The sequence below is a fragment of the Euleptes europaea genome, chromosome 16 (genome assembly GCF_029931775.1).
Source record: "Euleptes europaea isolate rEulEur1 chromosome 16, rEulEur1.hap1, whole genome shotgun sequence".
Classification (NCBI taxonomy): Eukaryota; Metazoa; Chordata; class Lepidosauria; order Squamata; family Sphaerodactylidae; genus Euleptes; species Euleptes europaea.
This window is the reverse complement of record NC_079327.1, coordinates 22,696,454-22,721,534: the sequence shown is the minus strand read 5'-3', so window position 1 is coordinate 22,721,534 and position 25,081 is coordinate 22,696,454. Positions and strand designations below refer to the sequence as shown.

The 25,081-nt window shown below is 42.8% G+C and overlaps 1 protein-coding gene across 2 annotated transcripts in view; it reads left to right on the top strand.

The window, feature by feature from the left end:
• The window catches only part of NALCN (sodium leak channel, non-selective), a 257,201-nt gene that overhangs the window by 135,879 nt on the left and 96,241 nt on the right, over positions 1 to 25,081 (top strand). For both annotated transcript variants that reach the window (XM_056862109.1, XM_056862108.1), the window contains 2 exons: positions 8,044 to 8,235; positions 20,177 to 20,314. In XM_056862109.1, coding sequence (XP_056718087.1) covers positions 8,044 to 8,235; positions 20,177 to 20,314 — 330 coding nt within the window. The remainder of the gene's footprint in view (positions 1 to 8,043; positions 8,236 to 20,176; positions 20,315 to 25,081) is intronic.

Genomic DNA, 25,081 nt, shown 5'->3' with positions numbered 1-25,081 from the left:
CAGAGGAGAAGAGAACCACGTACACTGCCCTGAACTCTGGAGAGAAAGGGGATGGGATAAAAATGTGGCTGGTAGATAGACAGATGGTGGGAGGGGGTATCTGGGTGTTGAGAGAGAATGGTTTACCACCACCTAGTGAGTTCATGGCAGATACGAGATTTGAACTGGGAACATCTTGATTAGTATCCCTGTGTTGGTCTGACTTAATATTCTGTATTTTGCTTTCTTTGTTCATTTGCCAACCCAAGAAACATAACTATAACGTTTTCAGGTTAAACAGATAACTTGGCATGATAAGGAGGTTCAGAGAGAGAAAACACTTTCAGTGAGCTAAGCCAAAACAATGGTTCCTGGATAGACCTACCCCCTCCAAAAAAGTCTGTGTTCCACCCTGGTGGATGCTACAATGGATTTCTGCTTTTAAAAAATAAAATAATGAAAAGCCCAGCCACACTTATACATTATTTATAAACAAATTTGAAGTGAATGACAAGTAATTAATAATGCATAAAGGGTAAATAATGAATGGTGCAGATAAATGTTTTAAAAATTGTAAGCCAGGATTCAGTCAACTGAGAAAAGGTTGTGTCTTCTGAAGTTATGGAAATATGAATAACTTTCCATATTCAGCAAATGAGACTCAGCAAAAATCCATCGAGGAAAAATGTCAACTCTGAAATATCTTTTGGTTATATAAGAATTTTAGATTTTAGCACATAAAGAATTACCTGAGTCCGTTGCCCCCATAACTGGTGAAGGTGAGCCATTTATGGGGCACGCTAGAATTCACAAGTGTTAAGACAATGCTAGTTCATATTATGTCTTGTGATGCACCAGCCCTGTTTATCTCAACAAAGCAGAGGAAAGTCCCAGAGCATTATACCATTTTTTGTTCCTTTTTTTTTTACTATCAACCACTAGACAGATAAAAACAGAGAGGCACATTCAAAGAGGCTGCCTCAAACTCTATTACAGCGTCCAGATTTAATAAATGTAATTCTAAACACATTTTTCTGGGACTATTTGGTTGATTTGTTTCTTGTAGGCAGTTTGTTTCAAAGAGTAGGACCAGGGCGGCGGGGGTGGGGGGGTGACGACACAGGTTCAAATTCCCACTCACCCATGAAACTAGGGTTGCCAACCTCCAGGTACTAGCTGGAGATCTCCTGCTATTACAACTGATTTCCAGCTGATAGAGCTCAGTTCCCCTGGAGAAAATAGACGCTTTGGCAATTGGACTCTACAGCATTGAAGTCCCTCCCCTCCCCAAACCCTACCCTCCTCAGTCTCTACCCCAAAAACCTCCCGCCGATGGCAAAGAAGGACCTGGCAACCCTAGGTAAAACTCACTAGGAGGTGTTGGGCGGGTCACTCTCTCAGCATAATGTACCTCATGAGATGTCTGCAGGGATAAAATAGTTAAGAGAATGCCATGCACGTTATTCTGAGCTCCTTGGAGAAGGAATGGGTAGATACATAATATACCACTTCAACATGAATTGTCTTTTGCCTACATTTCTCCCAAGTCCCATGTGAGACTTCCATTACGGGCTACCAGGATGGTTGGACACCTCATCACTCAACCCAGTGGTTCTCAGAACATTTTGAAGTGGGATCCCCTTCTAAACATACAGTAATTTTTGTGTCCCTTTTGTAAAGAAACTCCATGCTCCATTCCCCCTCCCCAACATAAAATGCAGGGATCTCATATCAGTTAACACTGAACAAGTATCTGTTTTATTTTTCATGGTTAGTACTTATAAATATGTAGTATTGTTTAGCAAAGGCTTCTTTTCATTGTCAGAGATAACCCCCAATTTGCCATCCTCCTCTTCCAGCTCACCCTATTTCTTCTCCCTCTTGGCCTCATGACTCACCTGTGAAAGAGTCATAATCCACTTTTGGGTCCTGGCCAATAGATTTGAGAGCCACTCAGTCAACCCATTTTGTGAAGGCTGTCAATAGTGCCTTCAGCTGAACCCATGGAGGAATTTTCATACTATGGGTATAATGCAGCCTAAGGGCTAAGAAACGAAGTATGCCAGTCATTGGCAGTGAAATTATGGCAATTAATTTTAGTGCTATTGATTTAAATGGGAAGTACTTCAAAGTAAGAGTCTGAAGCTTTTATATGCATGGGGGGAAAAGACCTGATTCAAATATTAGATTTGCAATATGGTTGCCATTGAATGTTGTTCCATCACAAGCTATGCTGGAAACACAGGAAATGGACAGATATTGTGGTCGCTTCCCCTACCAGAATTCTGTGTTGGGAAGCAGCCATTTCATCTGTCTATTCCAAATGGTTTCCAGATACTGATGCTGGTGCACCACAGCATTGGGCCACATGGAAGCAGCATCCATTCCATACAGCTAAGCATCCCACAGAAAGTGACTTTCCGTGCAAATGTTAAGTATCAGATTGTGGTTTATTTACCACATTTATTCCAAGAGTAGTTCTGTTGCCTGTCATAAATTGTTGTATTCCCTATTCATTTTAACCGGCTTATTGTCCACTTTCACTGCTTTAAATAAATCAGGACATGTATCGAAGGACCCGGCGTAGCATAGTGGCTAAACGGAGGAGCTGGGTTTTGGAATTCCTTTGTTTAAATTTTGCCTTTGCTATGAATACAATAGACAGTCTGACAAAAGTCAATACTCTCTCTCTCTCTCTCTCTCTCTCTCTCTCAGCCTCATCCCCTTTCACCTCCTCTGTACTATGAAGATAATAATTATAATTGTGGCCTTGTTTACAGAGCTGTTGAAAAGATGATATGGTAATATTGCGAAATGCTTTGAACACTGAAAAAATAAATTTTCAGAGACATTTGGTACATGACATGAATGTGGAGAGTTTAATATACATCCATGTACATTATCACATATGAAGATCATGCTTGAGCCTCCCATTCACATATGTGTTGAGAAGCTGTGTCCGGCGGCACATTCTCAGTGCATGTACCCATAGCAAAGAGGTAAGCGCTCAGTCGTAAACATGATCTTCATCCATGAGACATTTTCCCCTACAGCCATATATTCAAACAGCAGAATGATTTGTTTGTTTTGTGTATACCTCCCCTTTCTCCTCAGTAGGGACCCAACCTACTGTCAGGATCCAACTTGCTCAGGTCAGAATTCAGGGCTCCTGCACCCTCCATCGTCCCTTCAAGACGACCCTTTGGAGACATCTCAGTCAGTGGTGAGGAAGGGATTGAACCTCACCACAAACTTCTCTTTATTTGTCGTAGACCTCTTCTTCTGGCCTGTCCTCTTCAGCTCTCCTGAGGGCTGCCATTTAAAGGAGCAGCTGGAGGTGGGGTAATTCTGGCCTCACCCAGTGCCCCATGAAATTGAATGGGTCTTCATGGAACATGGAGAACAGGCAGAATTGAGCTCTGCTGTCCCCCAGCGCCTCAAAAAGCCACTCCCCAGGCAGATGCAGGCCCAGTAGGGTTAGGAATGTGGCTGGCCTCAGTTGCTGGGTTGCCATCAGGTGCAGCTTGGCAGCACAGCCCCACCTCACTGCTGGGTGGTTGGGTGACAAGCGTGGCCAGCTCCAGGAGTGGCTAGGCCGTACCCCCCCCCCCATCATTGCCTGCCTGGCCCTCCCTCTGCTCCTCCTGGTGAAAGATCATCTCCCAGGGATGCAAGGGTTGCCCTGGCCATTGAAGGAGCCACCAGGAAGATCCTTGGAGCTGATAAGTACAGGAGTGGTGAGATTCCTACCCCTGGACACGCCTACCTTCTTCCATATGTGCGCTCCAATAGTTAACAGAGGTTTGAAGATGGCCCTGTCCTTTTCTCTCTTAATGAAAACAAACGTTCTAGCAAAATAGTCCCTAGAAAGATTAATGTGCTGCTTAAATGTCAATTAAGGCACTTAAGGCGGGAGCAGGGAAGGGCACCCATACTAAAACAGTTAAATAGAAAACTACAAGGATAAAAGTTGCTAAATGCTCAGAGAGGAATTGTACTTCAGCAACCGTTTCTCCCCCTGTTCCATCTACCCCCTTTAAAATTTGTATTTGGCTATTATTGTGTTTTTTTCTGGAATCTCAAGTCTGCATAATAGAATGATTCATTGGCTAATCTCTCTGCTGACCCAAGAAAAAGCATGACCCTTGAGGTTTAAAAAGCACGTAGAAATTTGCAATATGCACAAAATATGTAACCAATACTAGGCTGGTAGGAATTTGCACCCTGAATGGAATGGTATAGGTCTTCCGAAGTAGGCTAATATCTGTGCTATCTATATATTGATACAATTTTTTTAAAATTTGTTTTACATCACTTTCTTTAAGATGTGTTTTTCTTTCTTTTTGTTATGTTCTTTATTCTATTTTTCCCCATTTGATTCAATGGGAAATACATTTCCAGAGTCAGTGCTTTTGTTTTCCACCCATCTGGGATGGAACTTTCTGAACCGGAAGCTCTCATCTATGCCATTCTGCCTACCAATTTCAGGTAGACAGGGGAAAGTCTCTATTTTAAAAGCAGATAAACTTCTCGCATAGCAAGCATGCGGAGACATTTGACATCCCAAGAAGGCAAGCAGCAGGACATAAGAGGCAGAGCTGGAACAGCAGCTTGTGTGTTCTGGTTGTGTCAGCTGGGTCCTGAAGTTGACTGCAGGCTCCCTAGGAGAAGGGATCTGTCCTTCAAAGCAATACGGAGGTTGAGGTCACAAACTAGGTTTAGCTGGGTCTAGGTTCACAGGGACAGCAGAAGCACACTAGCCATGTGAACTGGTTGAACAAGCAAGGCTCTCTGTTTAGCCGAGAGCTTAAATATTCCATGAAGCAAAAGGCTCCGCCTGTTTCTGGGCTTCATCCAGTCAGGGCTTGATTCAGCCACATTCAGCCACGTGCTGAAAAGCACGATATGTGGTTTGATTTGAGTCAGTAGCTGGAACACAAATCACCAGCCTCATTGAGGTTGAGCTAAATACTCATTGGCCTGCTGTTATGTATCTGGTCTCCCACAAAGAAGTTTGCACCACAAGGCCTCAGTAGCAGAACACCAACCTGTTTATTCAGCCATTTTGAACATAATTTTGTACAGAGAGGAAGGAGGAGGAGGAGGAGGAGAAGAAGAAGAATTGGTTTTTATATGCCAACTTTCTCTACCATTTAAGGGCGACTCAAACCGGCTTACAGTCACCTTCCCTTCCTCTCCCCACAACCGACACTCTGTGAGGTAGGTGAAGCTGAGAGAACTGTGACTTGCCCAAGGTTACCCAGCTGGCTTTGTGTGTAGGAGTGGGGAAACAAATCCAGTTCACCAGATTAGCCTCCGCCACTCATGTGGAGGATTGGAGAATCAAACCCAGTTCTCCAGATCAGACTCCACCGCTCCAAACCACCTCTCTTAACCACCACACCACGCTGGCTCCATTGTCCCTCTAGTCTACCAACTAACTACACTTCTAAAAACTGTGTATATTACATTCTCCATCTCCAGCCCTCATGCCCAGTGGGGAGCATGTTATGATTGGGATTCCTGAACCCATGGCAAACTGTTTATTTTCCCAAGAGGGGAGAGTCAATAAAACAAGAACTGTGGTTCAGCCATTTTGGGCCTACCTGCCATAGGGGATTTGATGGATGGGCAGCATAACGTTTGATCAGGGAGAGAGAGATTAGGGCTACATGCCAAGGGACCCCATTGGTAGAGAGCAGAGAAGCTCCTTTGAGGGGCAGGATTCCTAATTCTATATTGGGGGGGTCACCTAAGCCTAGGGTTGCCAACCTCCAGGTACTAGCTGGAGATCTCCTGCTATTGCAACTGATCTCCAGCCAATAGAGATCAGTTCTCTTGGAGAAAATGGCCACTTTTGCAATTGGATTCTGGCATTGAAGTCCCTCCTCTCCCCAAACCCCACCCTCCTCCGGCTCAGCCCCCAAATCCTCCAACCGGTGGCGAAGAGGGACCTGGCAACCTTACCTAAGCTGGCAGAAGTGTTAAAAGGTGAACTCTTCCTCTTCTGTGTTAAAACACTTCGTCCAGATGTGGTACCTAGGGATATGTTTGCTCCATCTGAAGGTAATTAGCACACTGTAACTCAGATATACAGTTTCCTTTTATTTCCTTAGAACTGTATTCTCCTACTATGATGGCTATTTTCATCTATGTGCTCTAGTCTAGTCTTTAGTAATAAAGCTTCTTTCCTGTTTAAGAAAGCAGACTGTGTAATCAGGATTATGTAATCAGGATCGCAGCCACAATTTAACAATGTTAATAGCTGAACACGCTGTAGAACAGCGGTTCCCAAATTTTTTGAGTCATGGAGCACTTTTCAGGAGATAAATTCATCACGGAACACTAATTTTCACCTAGCACCTATATACTAAACCGAACGACAGTAGTATTTTTCTTTCCAGTCTCTTCACGGAGCACTAGGAGATGTTTCGCGGAGCACCAACAGTTTGAGAACCGTTGCTGAAAAAGAACCTATAAACACAAAGTCTCTTAACCAGAAAATGCTGGGTGTGGGCAGCGATCCTTATACAGAATCAACAGAACTCCCTGGATAACAAGAGAAAACAACAATTGGCAGAAACACTGCACACACTATCAATGCAATCCTCTTTGGGGGTGAGATCAGTATATTCTGTTGATTGGGCAATGTCCAAATCACTTGTTTTATCTGCTGACTCACTGCCTTTCCCTTGTGCTGTCAGGGTTCTCCCTGAAGTGTAAAACAGTTAGCAAGGAGCCATAATGCGGAGAATTAATGATATTTTGTAATGATTACCAATTCCCATCAATTATTCAATTTGATTTCAATTTCAAGTTATACAGGGTGTTGTTGTTTATAAAAGAGATTTTATGTTAAAAATGGGGGGGTCCTTTCAAAAATTAAAATGTTTAAAAAAAAATAACAGCAACAAACTAACTAGGATAAAGCTGGTGACTGTTTACCAGCCATGAATAATTAGTGCTGTGTATTTGGTGAGTGATGGCATGGCAGGCTTTAATCCCCAGAACTCTTATATATTCAGTTGCTTCTCCCATTTAACATAGGAGCTTACATGTGGTTTCAAGATCAAAGCCGTAGCTTGTTGATCCTTATTTGAACAGGTGGACCCATTGTTGATCACGGCAGAGTAGGGTTGCCAGCTCCGGGTTGGGAAATACCTAGAGATTTTGGGGGGTGGAGCCTGAGAAGGGCGGGGTTTGGGGAGGGGAGGGATTTCAATGGGCATAGTGCCTAGGGTTGCCAACCTCCAGGTGGTGGCAGGGTGTGGCTCAGTGAATGCAGAATGAAAATTAAGAAGAAAAGCAATGCTATTGCTAGTAAATTATATTCATTTATATAACCAAACCTGGAAGTTATATAAATGATTATATAAATGAATATAATTTACTAGCAATAGCATTGCTTTTCTTCTTAATTTTCATTCTGCATTCACTGAGCCATGCGCTGCCGCCTCTCTCCAGTTTCTACTACTTCAGCGTAGGTTCACATATTTCTCCAACCTCCATGTGGTGGCAGTAGATCTCCTGCTATTACAACTGATCTCCAGCCGATAGAGATCAGTTCAGCTGGAGAAAATGGCCACTTTGGCCGTTGGACTCTATGGCATTGAAGTTCCTCCCCTCTCCAAACCCTGCCCTTCTTAGGCTCTTCCCCCAAAATCTCCTGCTGGTGGCGGAGAGGGACCTGGCAACCCTAATAATGCTATAGAGTTCACCTTTCAATACAGCCATTTTCTCCAGGTGAACTGATCTCTGTCGCCTGGAGATCAGTTGTAATAGCAAAAGATCTCCAGCTAACACCTGAAGGTTGGCAACCCTGCTGCAGAGTCATTCTTTTATCTTTTGGGGGGGGGGGCACTACCACAAAGCTGATATTACTGATGTGCTGTAACTGAGGGAAAACATCCAGGAAATCAATGAACTGGAACATTAGTAACTTTCTTTCTTCAATATATGGCACTGAGCATTGGGAGGTTATTTAAAATAAAACATTGCGAGTTTATTCTCACTTGACATCCTGCAGTAAAATCAATAACTGCATTTCCTTTGTCTTTTACCCAGGTGCTTCGGGTGGTGCGACTTATAAAGATTTCGCCTGCCCTGGAAGACTTTGTGTATAAGATTTTTGGACCTGGAAAAAAGCTTGGGAGTTTAGTTGTTTTCACTGCCAGCTTATTAATTGTAATGTCGGCAATCAGTTTGCAGATGTTCTGTTTTGTGGAAGAGCTTGACAGATTTACAACGTTTCCAAGGGTAAGTATAAAAAAGAAAAATCTGTGCTGCTGTCATTTTCTTACAAATATCTTTTTAGTCTGTCTTTGTTAATACCAACATTTAGGAAGGTGTGAAGGGCAGGAGGTTGTTCCAGTATGGTGAGTTGACTTTTTGGCTTACTTCTGTGGCTTTGTGGAGCATACTGAACCGTAAGGAAAGGTGAGACGTAAATGTTTTAATAAATAGATAAATAAATAAAGATGGGCGATGCCTTTTGATTATTTATTACATTTTTTTGAAATTCTGTGCCATTTTCTGCACTAAAAACAGCACATCAGGTACAGATATATTTGTCTATTTGTTTCCGTTGTATCTTTTTCTTCCTTCCAAAGAATTCAGAAGAATGTATTTTAGGTTGGATTCAGGCAGCCTTTTCACTGGTGAAAATAGATGGAGGGGTCTCCTTTAACGACCCCCAAAAGGCTATGCTAGGGATTATGGGGCCTGAATGGACAAAAGCAGTATGGGATAGGGGCTGTAGTAAGGAGGATAATTGGGTGAGATTGAGCGAAAAGCTGGCAGGATCCAACCAATAAATTCCCAAGGGTTATTGTGTCAAGTATGAGTCAGCCAGGTATTCAGTCCTGCTTAGTTTCAGAAGCGGAGCCCAGATGGTCAGATACCAGGCATGGATGGACATCCAGATTCCATCAGAGGTAAAGCACTAGTTGATGAGTTTTCTTTAGTTTTTTTGTTAATATGTCGAAGAGTAACTCAGAATGACACTTGGTTCTGACCAAGAAAGAATATGATATGTCAGACATTCAGGCCCAAAGCAAAGTGAAAGCTCCAATAGAAGACATACAAAGGTTAGAGAGGCCAGGTTAGGCTTATGGGGTGAGACAGCCTTATCTGGTAGCATGTTATGGAACCTTGTAAAGATTAGCAACTGGGGATATAGTTTGGACTTTCTACCAGGTACTAAAATGTCTTGGTCTAGTATTACAGAAGGTGCTACAGATGCTGTACCAGAGACACATAGATTTATGGTTGTTTGGTGAATATGGTTGTTTGGTGAGATAGTTTTGTTTTGGCCTTCATTAGAGACTCTGTACAGGAACATTAGAGCAGCCGGAGGCAAGGACCAAGTTTGTGGCTGTAGTAAAGTAGGATTCCTGACAACCGGGAGGCACAGATCTGTTCCACCACCACCCCGTGCGCCTTCAGAGGGCTCCCCTGAAGGCGCACGGGGGGCCCTTTAAATAGATCTGTTCCTCCTGGTCGGGAGGCACACATCTGTTCCACCACCACCCCGCACGCCTTCAGGGGAGCCCCCTTAAGGCGCGCGGGGGGGCCCTTTAAACAGATGTGTGCCTCCCGGCTGGGAGGCACAGATCTGTTCCACCCACCACCACCCCGCGCGCCTTCAGGGAGCTGAATTTTCCCCCGAACTTCGGATCTCGCCCGAATTTCGGGGATCCGAAGCAGGGGAGTTCGGACTTCGGCACAGCCCGAATCAAAATGGGCCGAATTTTGCCGAATCTGAATTTTACCGATTTTTTTTTAACAGCCCTACTTTTGGTCTTTGGGGTTGCCAACCTCCAGGTGGTAGTAATCAAAAAACGGCTTGCAAGTGCATAATCAGGAGTGTGGAATTCAAAATATAGCACAAAACAATTGTTTCTAAAATAAAGAAACCAAACAATAGCAACTCATGCTATTACAGATATATATTGGAAACATTCAATAACCACAATTCTGGAGCAAATAAATGTATATCACAATTGGTCTAAGTAAGACCCCAACTCTCAGCATAAGGCTTTACAATGCAAAATATAAGCCAAAATGCTCAGTCCTTATTCAGTCCGTATTAATAATTTCAATTTCATAAAGTGCATCAGTAAACCACGGAAACAAGATGTAGAGCAATGGAGATCCGGTATAATTCCATTTCGTGTAGACTTTTTCAAGCCTTCAATCTTTCTGTGCACTGTTCAATCAATGCATGAAGGAGTGTACCTTTCCTAGGTATCTGGACGGCAAAGTAGGTGGTGGCTGGAGAACTCCCACTATCGCAGCCGATCTCCAGGTGACAGAGATCAGTTCACCTGGAGAAAATCTCCACTTTAGAAGGCAGACTCTATGGCATTATACCCTATTTAAGTCCCTCCCTTCCCCAAACCCCACCCTCCTCAGGCTTCACCCTCAAAATATCCTGGTATTTCCCAGTTCGGAGATGGCAACCCTATTTGAGCCTAGACATCGTTTCCTGTCACCACAGCAATTATTTTGCTAATATCTTTTGTGGTGTTTGGTGAGGTAGAGGTTCCTGTCAGGAATTTACCAGTACTGAATGCTTACATGCAGAAATCATCACATATAAGGGGATGTTGCAATGGATGCATTTATTTACATTTTAATGCTTAATGTTTAAGCATATGGGGGGAGGAGATAGTTATGAATTTCCTGCATTTTGAAGGAGGTTGGACTAGATGACCGCGGTGGTCCCTTCCAACTCTATGATTCTGTGATTCTATTATATTCTCTTAAACCTCTATATGATGTTTTTCCTCTGTTGGAAAAAAGACATTCCTTACTTGCTATGTTTCTAACTTTTAGCCATTAAAAATAGTTAATTTATGTATATTAGAATGAGAAATGGGAATTTGATGGGCAGTTGGTTCAAATGTAATTAATGAAACATTGAGCTTTGAATGAAAACACTGCTGTTTTTTTAATGATGTGCTATACCTAGTTTATACGTTCTGGAGACCCAGATCATTTAAGCCAAAGTCAGTTTCCTATTATTGGTGGCTTCAGTGAAGGAATTATGGTCAGAGCAATTAAACTGGAATGAATAAGGAAGTGCCACAGTCAGCACTGGAAGAGTTAAGCACTAATTTCTAATTAGTGGCAAGTGTAAAAAACACAAAGCCTAGCGGTTTGGGTGTATGTATTATTTCTAAGGAAATATTCCAATATCCATTCAATTAACTTGGATAAGTAAGTCTGTAATTAAACTAGCACCATTTTCTTGCCCTAGGAAAAGGTTCTAGCCTGGTTTCCCTCCCTCTGGCAGATTCTCACTGGGAAAACTCTGGCCCAGTTGCATGGGGACCACCTATCACAATTAAAATCGAAACAACAATAAAGCAGCATCAACAATCCAGCAGTAACGACTGTAATAAATGGAGCTAAGCCAATAAAATTATTACTTTAAGACTTAAGTCTTATTATTTGAGTCATATTTCTGTTCTTTTTCCTGCCACAGTGCAAATTCTAACTTGGGTTATTGGTGGGTTTTTTTTTGTTTGTTTTAAGGTTGTGAGAATGTAAGCAGGGCCTAGCTTTCTTTTTTCTTAATATTATGCACTGATTTTTTTCAACTATTTTTATTTTCACTGCATTTATACCCCACCTTTCTCCCCCAATGGTACCCAAAGCACCTTACATCATTCTATTCTCTTCCATTTTACCTTCAAAATAACAACCCAATGGGGTAAATTAGGCTGAGAGTATGTGACTGGCCCAAGTTCACCCAATGGGCTTCCATGGCAGAGTGGGAAACCAAACCTTGGTCTCCCAGATCCTAGTCTGACATTCTAACTACTACACCGCCCTGGCTTAAATAACAAAGCGATGGCTCCCGCTTATCAGGAGCCGGGTTTGCAGGTCCGCACCAGGAGCCAGAGGTCCGGCTGGATTCCGCCCTGCCACTGGGGGTGGGGGGAGAGTTGGGAGGTGGCTGCTGGCAGTGAGCCTCTCCTCTCCCAGCTCCCGGCAGTGGCGTAGCGGGCCAGCCGTAGGGGCATCTAGCCAGGAGCGGCAGGGTTCACCCCCGCTCCCCATGTGGAGCATTTGGGAAAATGGTGGCGGCTGCGCGCTGTGCATCAGCTCCACCCCCTTCGTTTGAACAGGCCAATCAGGACCTAGGGGTCTTGGGATTCCCCGGCCGGCAGCCAATGGAGGTCCGCAGGTGGGGTATAAATTGCCTGCACCCCTTCCTGGCTCGGCTAGTCCTCTGCTGATTTTGTCCCACCCTCCCTTTGTACACTGTCTTATAATCTTGTCACAACTTCGAGGTTGGTGGTTTGGGCATGGGGCCAGATCCTGTTTTAGGAGAAGCCGACCTGTGTGCCCCCTTTTCCCATGCTGGGGACCCCAATAAGGGGTTTTGGGGGAAGCCTGGATTTGGACATGCCCAGTCGGGGGCTGTAAGGGATGGCCTCCTCCCAAGTGGCAGGGGACCACACAGTGGCTGCCGTCCAAGTGGGTCCTGGATACTGCCATCTCAGGCTGGGCCCAGCATGATGGCTGGGCGCAGGATACATCAGCTGGCAGTCGGGTCACCTGATGTCAGGATTCCGTCTCCATGCTTGCCAATGCCTAATGCTGTAAAAGTTGTGGCTTGTTTCAACCCATACGTGTTGTGTCTGTAATCTATGTACTGCTTAACTTCGCACTCATATTGGTCTTGGGTTCTGGACTATGTGGGGTAATTTGAATGTGGGGTGGGTAACCCCCGGGGTGGCGCCGGGCCTCAGGATCCCCTGCTTGGCCTGGCCCCACAATGTTTATTATTATTATTAGTAGTAGTATTTTCAATGTTCTTTCTCAGGTCCAGGTGCATACATTAGTTCTCTTCAGTTTGATTTCCGCCCAATAATAAGAAAATTAGGTAGTTGAGTCCATGAGGTGGAATGGTCTCCACTTCATAACGCTACTAGAAATTCACATTTTTGGAGGGGTGAAAGCGTTCTTCAAATAGAAAACCAGCGTAACAGGGAGAATGATCAAAGAAGACTTCCCTGTTTTGTTAGGGTTTCATTGCTTGCACGTTTTTGGTGGTTTTTAACACAGGAAAGCATTAATAATGTCATCTCCCAGCTTCTGAAATCCAGTCTTGTCACCTCAGGGCTCTGCCATGAATGAGCCATATTAGTCCTACTGATCTTTATCTCACAGATAAAACCCTGGAGCCCAGCTTTACATTGATTGTGGACCTCCCAGTTGCCTGTTTTTAGTGCCCTGAGGCAATATTGTAGAACAGTGCAACACTGGAGTGTCACGCAAATTGATCGGGGATGTAGCTAGGAGCGCCCATGTCTCCCTGGTGCGAGGGGATTGAGGGAGGTAAGCGACTTAACGGGGCAACAGGGCTGGCCGTTCCTGCCCTTTGTGGAGCTCAGTAGCTGTCGGCGAAGCAAAAAACAAAAGCAAAAATGGCAGTCACACAAGCTGACCCAGTACCTTTTCCCCATTTCTCCAGATGCTGCAAAGCAAGTACACTTAGCCAAATAAGAACAATTGATTATCATGTCCATTAATGTCGCTGAATCAGAAGATTAGAACTAAAAACAGCACAAGCTTTGCAGGAGCATTACTGGGTTTTGAAAGAAAGGCGGGGGGGAATAGGCAGAAAACCTTCATTCGCTAATGCCTCTAAATTGCATGCTTTCACATGGTTACCTGACAAACAGTAAATAAGTAGAAGCTTATGGTTGCTATGGTGACCAACTACAGCATTCTCTGGCCGGTTTTGGTCTTCTTACGTTGTCTGATGGATTTGTTTTCAAGTCAGTATGGACCGCTAAAAGGGACTTTTTGAATGTGATTTCGCTTTTATTTTATTTTTTGCATTTGTAATTTTTTGAAGCCATGCCTAATCTAAAGGAAATACAGAGCGTGCTTGTATTTATTTATTTTTTAAGAAACGTTTTGATTATTTGGGACTGTGTGCTCTTCAATACAATTTCTTCTGAGGAACGGCAGGTATTTATCTCCTAAGGACTGGCTGCTGCATTTAACGCCCCCAACGGTGTTTTAAGACTTTGCATTACCAGTAGACAGCCCTTACTGAAAGCAGATCCCAAACACTATAAAAAAGCATTATAACTGCTGCTCAACATGCCTGCCTTCTTTTGCTTTCAACTGCCCTTCCTCCTTCATACTGGCATTTTTAGGGGTACTGAAAAATCATACTTCACTGTGATGTGAAGGCACTGGGAAGATTCTCGTGCTTGTGTGCCCTCTCCTTCCTCCTTCTCTCATGTTCAGCAATCTAATGAAAGACTCCCACAGGAAACTGTGGTTTGTCGATACATCCAGACTACAAACTGTGGTTTTCTATATTCCCCACAAACAAGGATTAAACCAAGTTCAGGGAAGACAGCAAATCAGAATTTGGGGTTTAAATGTATCAAGAAGTTATAATTTTGCACAAAAACAGGAGTCTTCGATGTTTAGAGCACTGCATGAGAGGGAAGAGAGAGGGAGCCATTTTGTAAAACTTATTTACTTTCAGATAAACTATCTTAACGGTGCTTGTCACTGCTAGCAAGTCGCCTACCAGAACTTGGGGTGAGTCCACCCTGGTTCTGAACTTGGTCAGCACCATTACCGGTTTCATACCTACCCCCTCAGTTAGGACCTTATCTGTCTATTCTAACCAGGTCTGTTTAAATAAGATTGTTCCCTCTTGAGCTTAAGTTTAAATGCAATCTTAAATTGAGTTATGCCCTTATGAGCCCAGTGACTTCAATGAAGGCAATGGATTAGAAGAGTGTAACTCTATTTAGGATTGCATAGTAAAGATGCTTGCTCTAGTAACAATAAACTATGCTTTGTCATTTTGTCTGAATGATGTGGTACAATTTACCATCATATGAACACGTGAAGCTGCCTTATACTAAATCAGACCCTTGGTCAGTATTGTCTACTCAGACCGGCAGCGGCTCTTTCACATCACCTACTTGCCTAGTCCCTTTAACTGGAGATGCCAGGGATTGAACCTGGGACCTTCTGCATGCCAAGCAGATGCTCTACCACTGATCTACGGCCCTGTGTACTTTCTGCCCTGCTTCACTTTGGTAGCGGCCACTGGTCCAAGAATACATAATCACCCCTCTGTTCAGATCATACTTTGTGGCCAGCTGTCTTGAACAGAATGATACATGTCATAGAGCTAGAATTTATGCTGCCCTTGTTTACTAAGATATTTGGACCAGCTGTAATAACTATCTGAAAAATGATACTAGATGGTCTTATATTGTTCCAATAATAAAGGGGGTATTATCTAGTTAATGAACTGCCCCTACTTCTTATACATGTTTTATAGCTTGGTCAAAACTGTTGTATTTTATATTTGGAATGATTGTAATTTATGGTATTTTAATAATTTATACAACTAAGGAAGGTCTGTTTTTTTAATGTCCATTAAAACATGTCTGGTTTTAATGGATATTTTTATTATTAACATTGTATTAAAGCTTTGTTAATTATGCAAATGTAACCCAAAGTTCTTGTCAATCGTCCCTGCAGGTGGGGCATTAGTGGGAAACAAGCCAGGAGTAAGTCAGGATGCCATGCTCATACATAACACAAAACCCTGTTTAAGACAAACTTGCTAATAAACCAACTTCAGATCTTGATGTCAGATGCTATTTTCATGGAGGCCAACAAATTAACCATAGTTAGTATTGTGGCTCACATCCAGACTTTCTTACCTGGAGCAATGTAAATTTTGGAGAAACATCGGTCGTTTATGTATGGGAGTTTTACCTGAGGTTCGTTGCTCCCTGGACCCACACTTTCCTGTTGGGAATTTATGCACTGGCAGTCTCCAAGCTCAAACCAAGTCCACACCCCTTTAAATGCTGCTTTGTAATTGGCTTACTTTGCAGAGCTTACTGCGAGAGAAAATCCCCCCAAACCACAATTGCCGTATAAAAAAGCATTGTAAAAAGAAAAAGAAAAAAAAAGTTGGTGTAATAATGTTTGAGAGAAGGCAAGTTATACTGCGCATTTGCTATATGGAGTAGAGCTGGTATGGTGTAGAGGTTAAAATGCCAAGCTAGGACTGGGCAATACTGTTGCAGGTGGCAGCTCAGCAGACAATGCATTTAACTTTTAGGTAATTCACACGGTAGCGCAGAGTGGTAAGCTGCAGTACTGCAGTCCAAAGCTTTGCTCACAACCTTAGGTCGAACCTGATGGAAGTCGGTTTCAAGTAGCCGGCTCAAGGTTGACTCAGCCTTCCATCCTTCCGAGGTCGGTAAAATGAGTACCCAGCTTGCTGGGGGTAAAAGGAAGATGACTGGGGAAGGCACTGGCAAACCACCCCATAAACAAAGTCTGCCTAGTAAATGTCGGGATGTGACGTCACCTCATGGGTCAGTGCTTGCACAGGGGACTACTTTTACCTTTTAATTCACATCTAATTGTTTTGTTGGCGCTTTCTGGGAAAGGTCGTTTTCAAAATGGGGGTGGAGGATGTCCTCAGAATAAGTGTGAGCCCCATAGTGGAGACAATACTGTTCGTTTTAAAGAAGAAGGCAGCAGCGGGGAGTATCCTGCCTTCCCATTCTGTCAAGGTGGTCTTGGGTCAGTCGCTGTCTCTTAGCCTAACCTACTTCCCAACAAACGTTGTTGTGAGTATAAAATGGGAGAAAACCACGTATGCTGTCCTGAGCTCTCTGAAAGGTGGAATTAAAGTTGCTTGATTGATCATCTGTATAACTAAAAATGCTGTCCTGTAGCCTGCCTACCTTCCACTTCAGAGGAAATAGTATAATTATTTTTCAGTCACATTCACTGGAGCCTTTATAGTTGCAGTCCTGTATTACTGTGTAGGTAGTCTGTGGTCAGTGAAATTATTTTCCTGATCAGTAGTGTTCCATGGTTGTTCTTTTTTTGTCTTCTCAGTCAAGCCATGACTTGGGGTGACCCTATGAATTGACCTCTAAAATGTCCTATTATTAACAGCCTTGCTCAGGTCAAACTGAATGCTGTGACTTCCTTTTTTGAGTCAATCCATCTCATGCTGGGTCTTCCATTTTTCCTGCTTCCTTCAACTTTTCCTATCATTATTGTCTTTTCCAGTGAGTCTTCCCTTCCCTGCTTTTACTTCATAGTTATCAGATTTCACAATACCAGGTGTTGTTTACATATCTTGGAAGGTGTCCGCAGTTTCCAAGAAGTAGTTTTTTCCTCCCTTTATACATAAATGAAAAAAAAAACCCAAGTGAATCTTGGGAGGGATTTTTTTCTTTCTTTTTTTCATTTTAGGAAAGTGGTACATACATGTGCAAAACACCATTTTTAAAAAAGCAAATCCAGTTAAGTAAACAACAAACATAGACAATGTGCGTAGATAATTTAAACGATACACAATAGGAGTTGGTTTTAGCCTCTCATAGAACCATGCATATCTGTTAATGAAGAAGCAAGAAGTGGTAGCAAAATGCTACCACAGTGCATAGAGGGACAGGTAGAACTAACATCTTCATAGCATCAGAATGGGAGAGTAATTAAGGATGGAGCAAGAGCAATCATGGAGTACTGCAAAGCAAGCCCCATTCATATGCCTATGATCAGCCTTTCTTTTGTATTTACCCTCAGTGAATTTTGCAAAAACATTTGTTTAACTGGTGGAACAAAAATATTAGATTTCTTCCATGTATTTCAACATGTGCTGATTTATGTCACATAGTTGAGGATGAAGACTCTATTTGACTACCAACATCAGAAAAGTAATACTGAAGATATTTTTTTTAAATCAAAGAAATTTATGTGGTGTTTTTTCCCCATACAAGATGAATTAATTCCAAAACCTTCCATTTGCATACATCTCCAGGACTCATTTTCACAGCTGTTGGCTCTGTCAGCTAGATAGCTGCATTTCAGATTCATTTTAGCATAAATGGTGGAAAGTGTACTTTCAACTAAAAATATCTTGCTCTGAAGGAAAGATTGCTACTTGCTGAACTTAAACCCGCTATACACTGTCTTATTATTATTTTTAAATCTGGTGCTTTCCAATCAGAGAACGTTAATAATAGGAAAGATTTAAATTCTATTGGGATACCATTAGAATGAAGAATGTTTTAAGTGGATAGTTTTCATCAAAATGAAAAGGTGATCTCGCTTTTGTTTCAAAGTAAGTTGATTCCTTCTAAACATAAGCGAGGAACCAAAGAACATTTGAACCATTTATTTTCTGCAAAGAAAGTACTTAAGAGGTGAAAGTTTCCTTTTGGCTGATTTTTTAAGCAGTTGAGATACATACAGTAGAAGTCCTGAGAAAAAAATTAAACCAACTTCAGGTACCACATGTAACCCCATTTTCTTCCACCAACTGCAGCCGAGGGAAACATTTATGTAACCTGGCTTGGTTAGTGGGGGGAAAGGTGAGAAGGAGAAAACAGTGATTCCTCCAGCACACTAGAATCCACTACTGCTAACCTGGGGAAAGTTACCAGAAGGCAAACGAAAGGAAAATGCAATTTCAAAACGAAGCCAATAAACCCCTAATCATGTTTTATCCTTTATGCTATTATAACTGATCTCCAGCCGACAGAGATCAGTTCACCTGGAGAAAATGGCCCCTCTGGCAATTGGACTCTATGGCATTGACGTCCCTCCCCTCCCCAAACCCTGCCCTCCTCAGGCTGCGCCCCAAAAACTTCCTGCCAGTGGCGAAGAGGGACCTAGCAACCCTAATCACAAGGGAAGCCTTGGCCTCTTGTGTCCAGTTTGTTGGCCCTCCAAAGCAATTGGTTGGCCACCATGTGAAACAGGACCACTGATCTGATCTAGCAGGACTGTTGTTGTGCTTCTGTGTTCTCATGACTGTGCAAAAACATCTCTCTGGATTATGGAAAACTATTTTGAGTGCTGCTGAGGCAGATGTCATACGTGGTCTCTCCAATGTGTAGTTCAGGCTCAAAAAGCTTTCACAGGGCCTCCCCAATACGAACTGGGTCTGCAGTTCTGTGGGAGGGGAGGGGTTAACATTTCATCCTGTACTCTTCCTTGATCGGAACTGAGGTGCAGGCTGTTGTTAAGGTAAATAAGATAAAACACACACACTTTTTTGTCTTTTTTCTCGAGTGCACCTAATAGCCTGAGAAGGGGAGGGTCAGTTTTGATTACTCAAACAGCATGAGTGTAGAGAGTCTCCCCTTCATGACTGGCATAGCTCTGACCCAAAGTAGCCTTCCCCCAACTGGAACCTTCGCATTATAGTTTGGTCTTTTAGTCAACGTTATCCATAAAGAAAATGGAAGATGATGCCTTTAAAAAAAAAGATTTTGGATCTTCCTGACTCAGAATTTATTTTTGGATGAGAAACCAGGCTTGACGTGACTGAGTTTCACTGTAGTTTGTCACTCCAGATGAAGCTAAGATAAAAACTCCTGGATTAGACTTTAGGTTTTATTCTGTACCATGTGTGGTATGACAGGGAGAGTTAATCTGGCAGCTCGGTTTTGAAGCCTTCCCTTCTCCTTTGGTTGTACAGAAGAATCTTGGAAAGTTTTGAGTCATTGCAAGAAAGATGGTTTCAGAGTTTAGCCATGTTGGTCTGCAGCAGAAGAGCTAGATTTGAGTCCAGTAGCATCTATGAGACTGACAAGATTTTGGGGGTATGAGCTTTTGAGAGTCACAGCTCCCTTCATCAAGTACCTGACAAAGGGACCTTTGACACATCAGATATTTGGTGAAGGGACCTTTGACTCTCGAATGTTGATGCCCCGAACATCTTGTTGGTCTCTGAGGTGCTACTAATAGCGAATCTAGCTCTGCTAGAAAGATGAAAGCTCTTAAAGATGACATTCAGGATTTAACTGTACTTCTCCAGGGCAGTGTTGCTCTTTTGGTTTTGCAGAGAGACTCAGACAGTTCTTCCTTTCAGTCCTAGATTAGCTGAACATAAAATCAGGGTGGACTCTGGGAGAGTGAATACAAATGATGTAATTTTTTTAAAAGCATCAGAATAGCTCCCCTGCAAAATAATCAGAATTTGATAGAAATTGAAGGCTTTAAAGAGTATAACAGAGACTTGTAGTTTCACAACATCCAAGGGCCATCGTTATTTTGGCCAACAGAGTTGTCACCACCGCAAATACTAATTGTATGTTACTCACTGGTTTCACTATAACATATCTAATTGTGCTGTGTGTTTGATTGTTTTCTCTTTTAGGCATTTATGTCAATGTTCCAGATTCTTACTCAGGAAGGATGGGTAGATGTCATGGATCAAACCCTTAATGCTGTAGGGCATATGTGGGCACCTGTTGTTGCTATTTACTTCATACTTTATCACCTTTTTGCTACTCTGGTAAGTTGCACACTATATCTGATAAACATTTCTCGTCAATATTCTGTTGTTCACGTTCTCAAAATATTTCTCATGAGGTTCCATTAGCACATTTCCTAATGCCATATTAACCTTGTTATACTAGTGCAAGGGAGAGAAACTTGCCAGGAAGAATCAGCAGGTGGGAGAGAGATCTTAACTATTCTCTATAACCAATTCTCCCCTGTAAATCCTCCCAGGCTATTTTAAATTATGTAATTTTAATATCATTTATTTAATTATTGGAGTCCTGCCAGGCTTCAGAACTGCAAGTGAGTCCAGCTAAAGGAAAACTTGCTAAGGAGAAGGGGGGAAATTGTAGGAAAGAAACAACCATCATGGCTAAGCTTATCCCTCCTTTTTGATGGTCTTCCATCAAAGACCAGTGTGGAGTAGTGATTAACTGCGGTGGTTTGGAGCGGTGGACTCTGATCTGGAGAACCGGGTTTGATCCCCCACTCCTTCACGTGAGCAGCCAAGGCTAATCTGGTGAATTGGATTTGTTTCCCCACTCCTCCACTTGAAGCCAGCTGGGTGACCTTGGGCTAGTCACACTCTCTCAGCCCCACCTCCCTCACAGGGTGACTGTTGTGGGGAGGGGAAGGGAAGGTGATTGTAAGCTGGGTTGATTCTTCCTTAAGTGGTAGAGAAATGGCATATAAAAACCAACTCTTCTTCTTCCTCCTCTCTTCACATCTCCATTCCCATTTGCCAATAAAAAAAATCTAGTTCTATTCTGACTTGCCAGTCTTTATTCATTGGCCTTGATTTTTAGAGTCTCACCAGCTGCAGGAGGCTATGCATATAATGTTGTCAACAAAGGATATTGGCTCTAAGCATGTAGTTTGGTAATTCTGGTTACCTGTTTGGGGGAGTGGTAAAAAAGGGTAGGTCTGCGATTCAGTCCCCCCAACACATACAAATTTACAAAGTGCATTCTTGCCTGTCCTCTAAAATCCAGGGTTGGGGTGGAGGAGCTATGTCTTTTATCATTTACCCTGGTAAAAGCTGTAACAGCAGCAACACTACGTGGAAGAAGAAGAGTTGGTTTTTATATGCCTACTCTCTCTACCTTTTTAAGGAGGATCAAACTGGTTTACAATCACCTTCCCTTCCCCTCCTCACAACAGGCACCTTGTGAGGTAGATAGGACTGAGAGAGTTCTGAGAGAACTTTGACTAGCTCAAGGTCACCCTGCAGGCTTCATGTATAGGAGTGGGGAAACCAACCTAGTTCACCAGATTAGAGTCCGCCCACTCATGTTGAGGAGTGTGGAATCAAACCCAGTTCTCCAGATTAGAGTCCACTCCTCTTAACCACTACACCACACTGGCTTCCAACGGAAATCTATTTGACCACATCCCTAAGTGTGTCAGTAAATGTAAATATTTCCCTAATACTTGAGCTAAGGACTTGTGTGGACACTCAACTTTATAAACCAGTGATAGTCAGAGGCTTAGGAGCCACATATGGCTCTTTCACACACCACCTGTGGCTGTTCTGAGCACCGTTGCCCAATGTGGCACCTGTCCAATGTTTCAGTAATGTGGGCAAGTTCCTTGTCTGGTAGGGCTCGTGGTTGCTACCTTGAAACAATCACTGCCAGAGGAACAGGTGAATGGCCAGTCTCCCTGAGGTGTAGGTCTCATGCCAGAGATGGAAGTAAACGTGGGTCTTTGGGTTGATGGTAATTGTGTCTGTGGCTCTCTATGAGCTGTGGAGTGAGAGTGCCACTGCTGTAAACAAATGGAGCAGCTGGAGCTGCTTAAACCTCTCAGGGTCGAGATGTAGGAATCTAATAAGGGGAAATGATAGAAACTTTTGCACATGAAGGTTTGCTTCCATCTATGGGTTGTTTTTACTGGATCAGGGAGACTCTGATAACTTTCTGATGTAGATCTAGACTTCAGTTCTGAGGCATATGGCGGCCCAGTGTTTGTTGCAGCTTAACAATGAAGTTGTAAACAAGGCCAGCCGTACCCCTTCTCATACGCTAATATTATAGTTGTTAACCACCAGGAGTATTCAGAGGCGGATCTACTGTGAAACTAATGAATAGTGTGTTTAATATGGTCCCAGACCAACAATAAAAACTTTTACATGATAAAAAATAATAGCTATATACATCAATATATATATTTATTATGTATTATATACATAATAGCTATATACATAATCGTACATTCATAGGAGAACTATTAAAAACTTAAGCTTAACTAAAACACAGTTAGAATCCACATATAAATATAAAAACACTCATTCGTTAGGTTCGACCCATGCTCGCCTAGTCTTCATAATTCGCCATCCAAATTTGGCCATTTTAAAGGTAAGCTCAGTGTCTTTATCTGAGAGCATATTAAAAAGGTAAGTCGCTCCAGTTCTCCCTGTATGAGCAGCTATTACAAGGGGAATGTGTGAAACTAATGAAGCTTAAGCTTCAGGGCCCCTAATCCCAGAGGGGCCCCTGAAGCAACTTTTTTTAATGAGTGGATTTCTCAACAAAATCGATGGAGTTTTTTAGTGATCGTATCATAAGCCAATGGGTTGAAGTACTTAATATTGACTTTATAATATCCTCTAATACCCATTTCATATGGCCTGAAAATGTCCCTGTAATTGGTCAAATTTCAACATTTTCTCGGGGGCTTGCAGAGCTCGAACCCCCAGCTGTAAGGGCTCACTGAGCTCACCAGAATCTATTCACAGCCTACATTTTGGCAGCTGGATCCTCAAATCCTTCGTTGGTGCACGGCTTAATAGTTTCTTTAATTTTATTTCATCACTGTACGGGCCATTTTCAAGGACTCCACCACCACCCCTGTTCTCCACCATTTCGGCCTCAGGGTCCTTGCAAGGGCAGCAAGGCCCTTTGGACCTTGTTGGACGATGCCCTATTGTTGCTGGTTGCGAAGTGGCCCCCACAACAGTTCAAGCTTCAGGGCCCCAAAAATGTAGGTCCGCCACTGGGAGTATTCCTGGTCAGGGATCACAGTGAAGCAGGATCTTCCACTTATCACGTAGAGACACTCTGCACTTGATTTCATCCTCCCCTCTAGCTGTAATTAAATCGAAGGCTGACGCATAAAAAAGCTTCAGGACACCAACTGCTAATTAGAATGTATTACAATGCTTTCCTGTTGTATGATGCCCAAATGAGCACATGGGAAGTGCCATTATGTTACAGCATGCCCACTAATAGAACAAACAAACTGACAATTAATGTGGTGTATGAATAAAGGTTTTATTTAAGGCTGCTTTCTTCTCTTTGTTGGATTTCGATCACTCTGTGATTTTTTTCCTTGTTGGACAATAAATAGACATCTTTCCAGGGTGTGCTAAACATGAACAGGTTTTTTTTTTCCTTTTGCACTTGCCTAACTAGCAGAGGCCCTGACCTGGATTGGCCAGGCTAGCCTGATCTTGTCAGATTTCAGAAGCTAAGCAGGGTCAGCCCTGGTTAGTATTTGGATGGGGGACCACCAAGGAATACCAGGGTTGCTGTGCAGAGGAAGGCACTGGCAAACCACCTCTGTTAGTCTCTTGCCATGAACCTCCCCCCCCCAAAAAAAGGGGTCGCCATAAGTTGACTGCAACTTGACGGCACTTTACGCACACACAACTAGCAGAGCAGGTTTTTTAAGGGTTCCCTTAGTGCTTCAGGAGATATGCATGCGAAATCTAGAGTTCTCCATGTTGCTAGAGATGGATGGGACCACCTAGTAGCAGAAGACAAAATGGCAGAGGTGCCATGCTTTCATGCGTCTCTTGCTGCTTCCTGGACCTTTTATTCTTGGAGGCACACTCTGCATCCCAGGAGGATCATTCTTTGGTCAAATAAGATGTAGATTGGAGGGGGGGCATGGTGAGAGGGTCTAGCATAGCTTGGGGTCGCTGTTTGAAAGGCTGTCTTTGATATGGGACAAGGCGTTATCAACACCAAATTTTAATGCTTTAATTTGATCCAGATATAATTGTGAATGTCATGAATGTGAATTTGGAGTCTGTTATGAAGTGGATAAGGGCTAATAAAATGAAACTCAGAGCAGACAAAATAATAGTGCTATTGGCTGAGGACCCCTTTGTCTTTCTGTATTTGTGTGATGCTTATAGCCTGTATTAGATTCCCTGTTAGAGAGCAAGTTCACACGTTAGAGGTGCCTCTAAAGCCAACTTTGATTGTAAACTCAGAAACAGCATCCATTTTCATTTGGCGTTCCAGCTGAGTCCCTGTTTGGAAAGAGATTGATCTTGCCACAGATTTTCATAGTCTGGTAGCATAACGTCTCTCTTTGATTACTGCGATGTATTGTAATTTAAACTGTCAATGAAAATTATTCAGAAACTCCATGTGGTTCAGAATTTGGAAGCCAGATGGGGGACTTGCCATGGGGGACATCTTTCGTCAATGCTTTAAAGTCTTCGGGGGTTCCAGTCTGTTTTGGGGCTCGTTTCAAAGTCCTGCTTCTAGTGTGCTGAATGGTATAGAATCAGGTGCCAGACGGTTGAGATAATCTGTTTGAGCCTTGAGGCCGGTCTCAAGGTTCCTCATCTTCTACAGTGAGGCAGATAGCTACCATTGAGAGGGATTTTGATCTGGAATTCCCTCAAAAGGACAACTTTGCTCAGTTCCTGCATTACTGTCTTTTAGATGCCCTTTAATAGCAATTAGGTTTTTACTGTTTCTATATGTTTTTAAACTGCTGTTTTATGTATATGTGATCATTGTTAATCTTGTCTTATTAGTAAGTG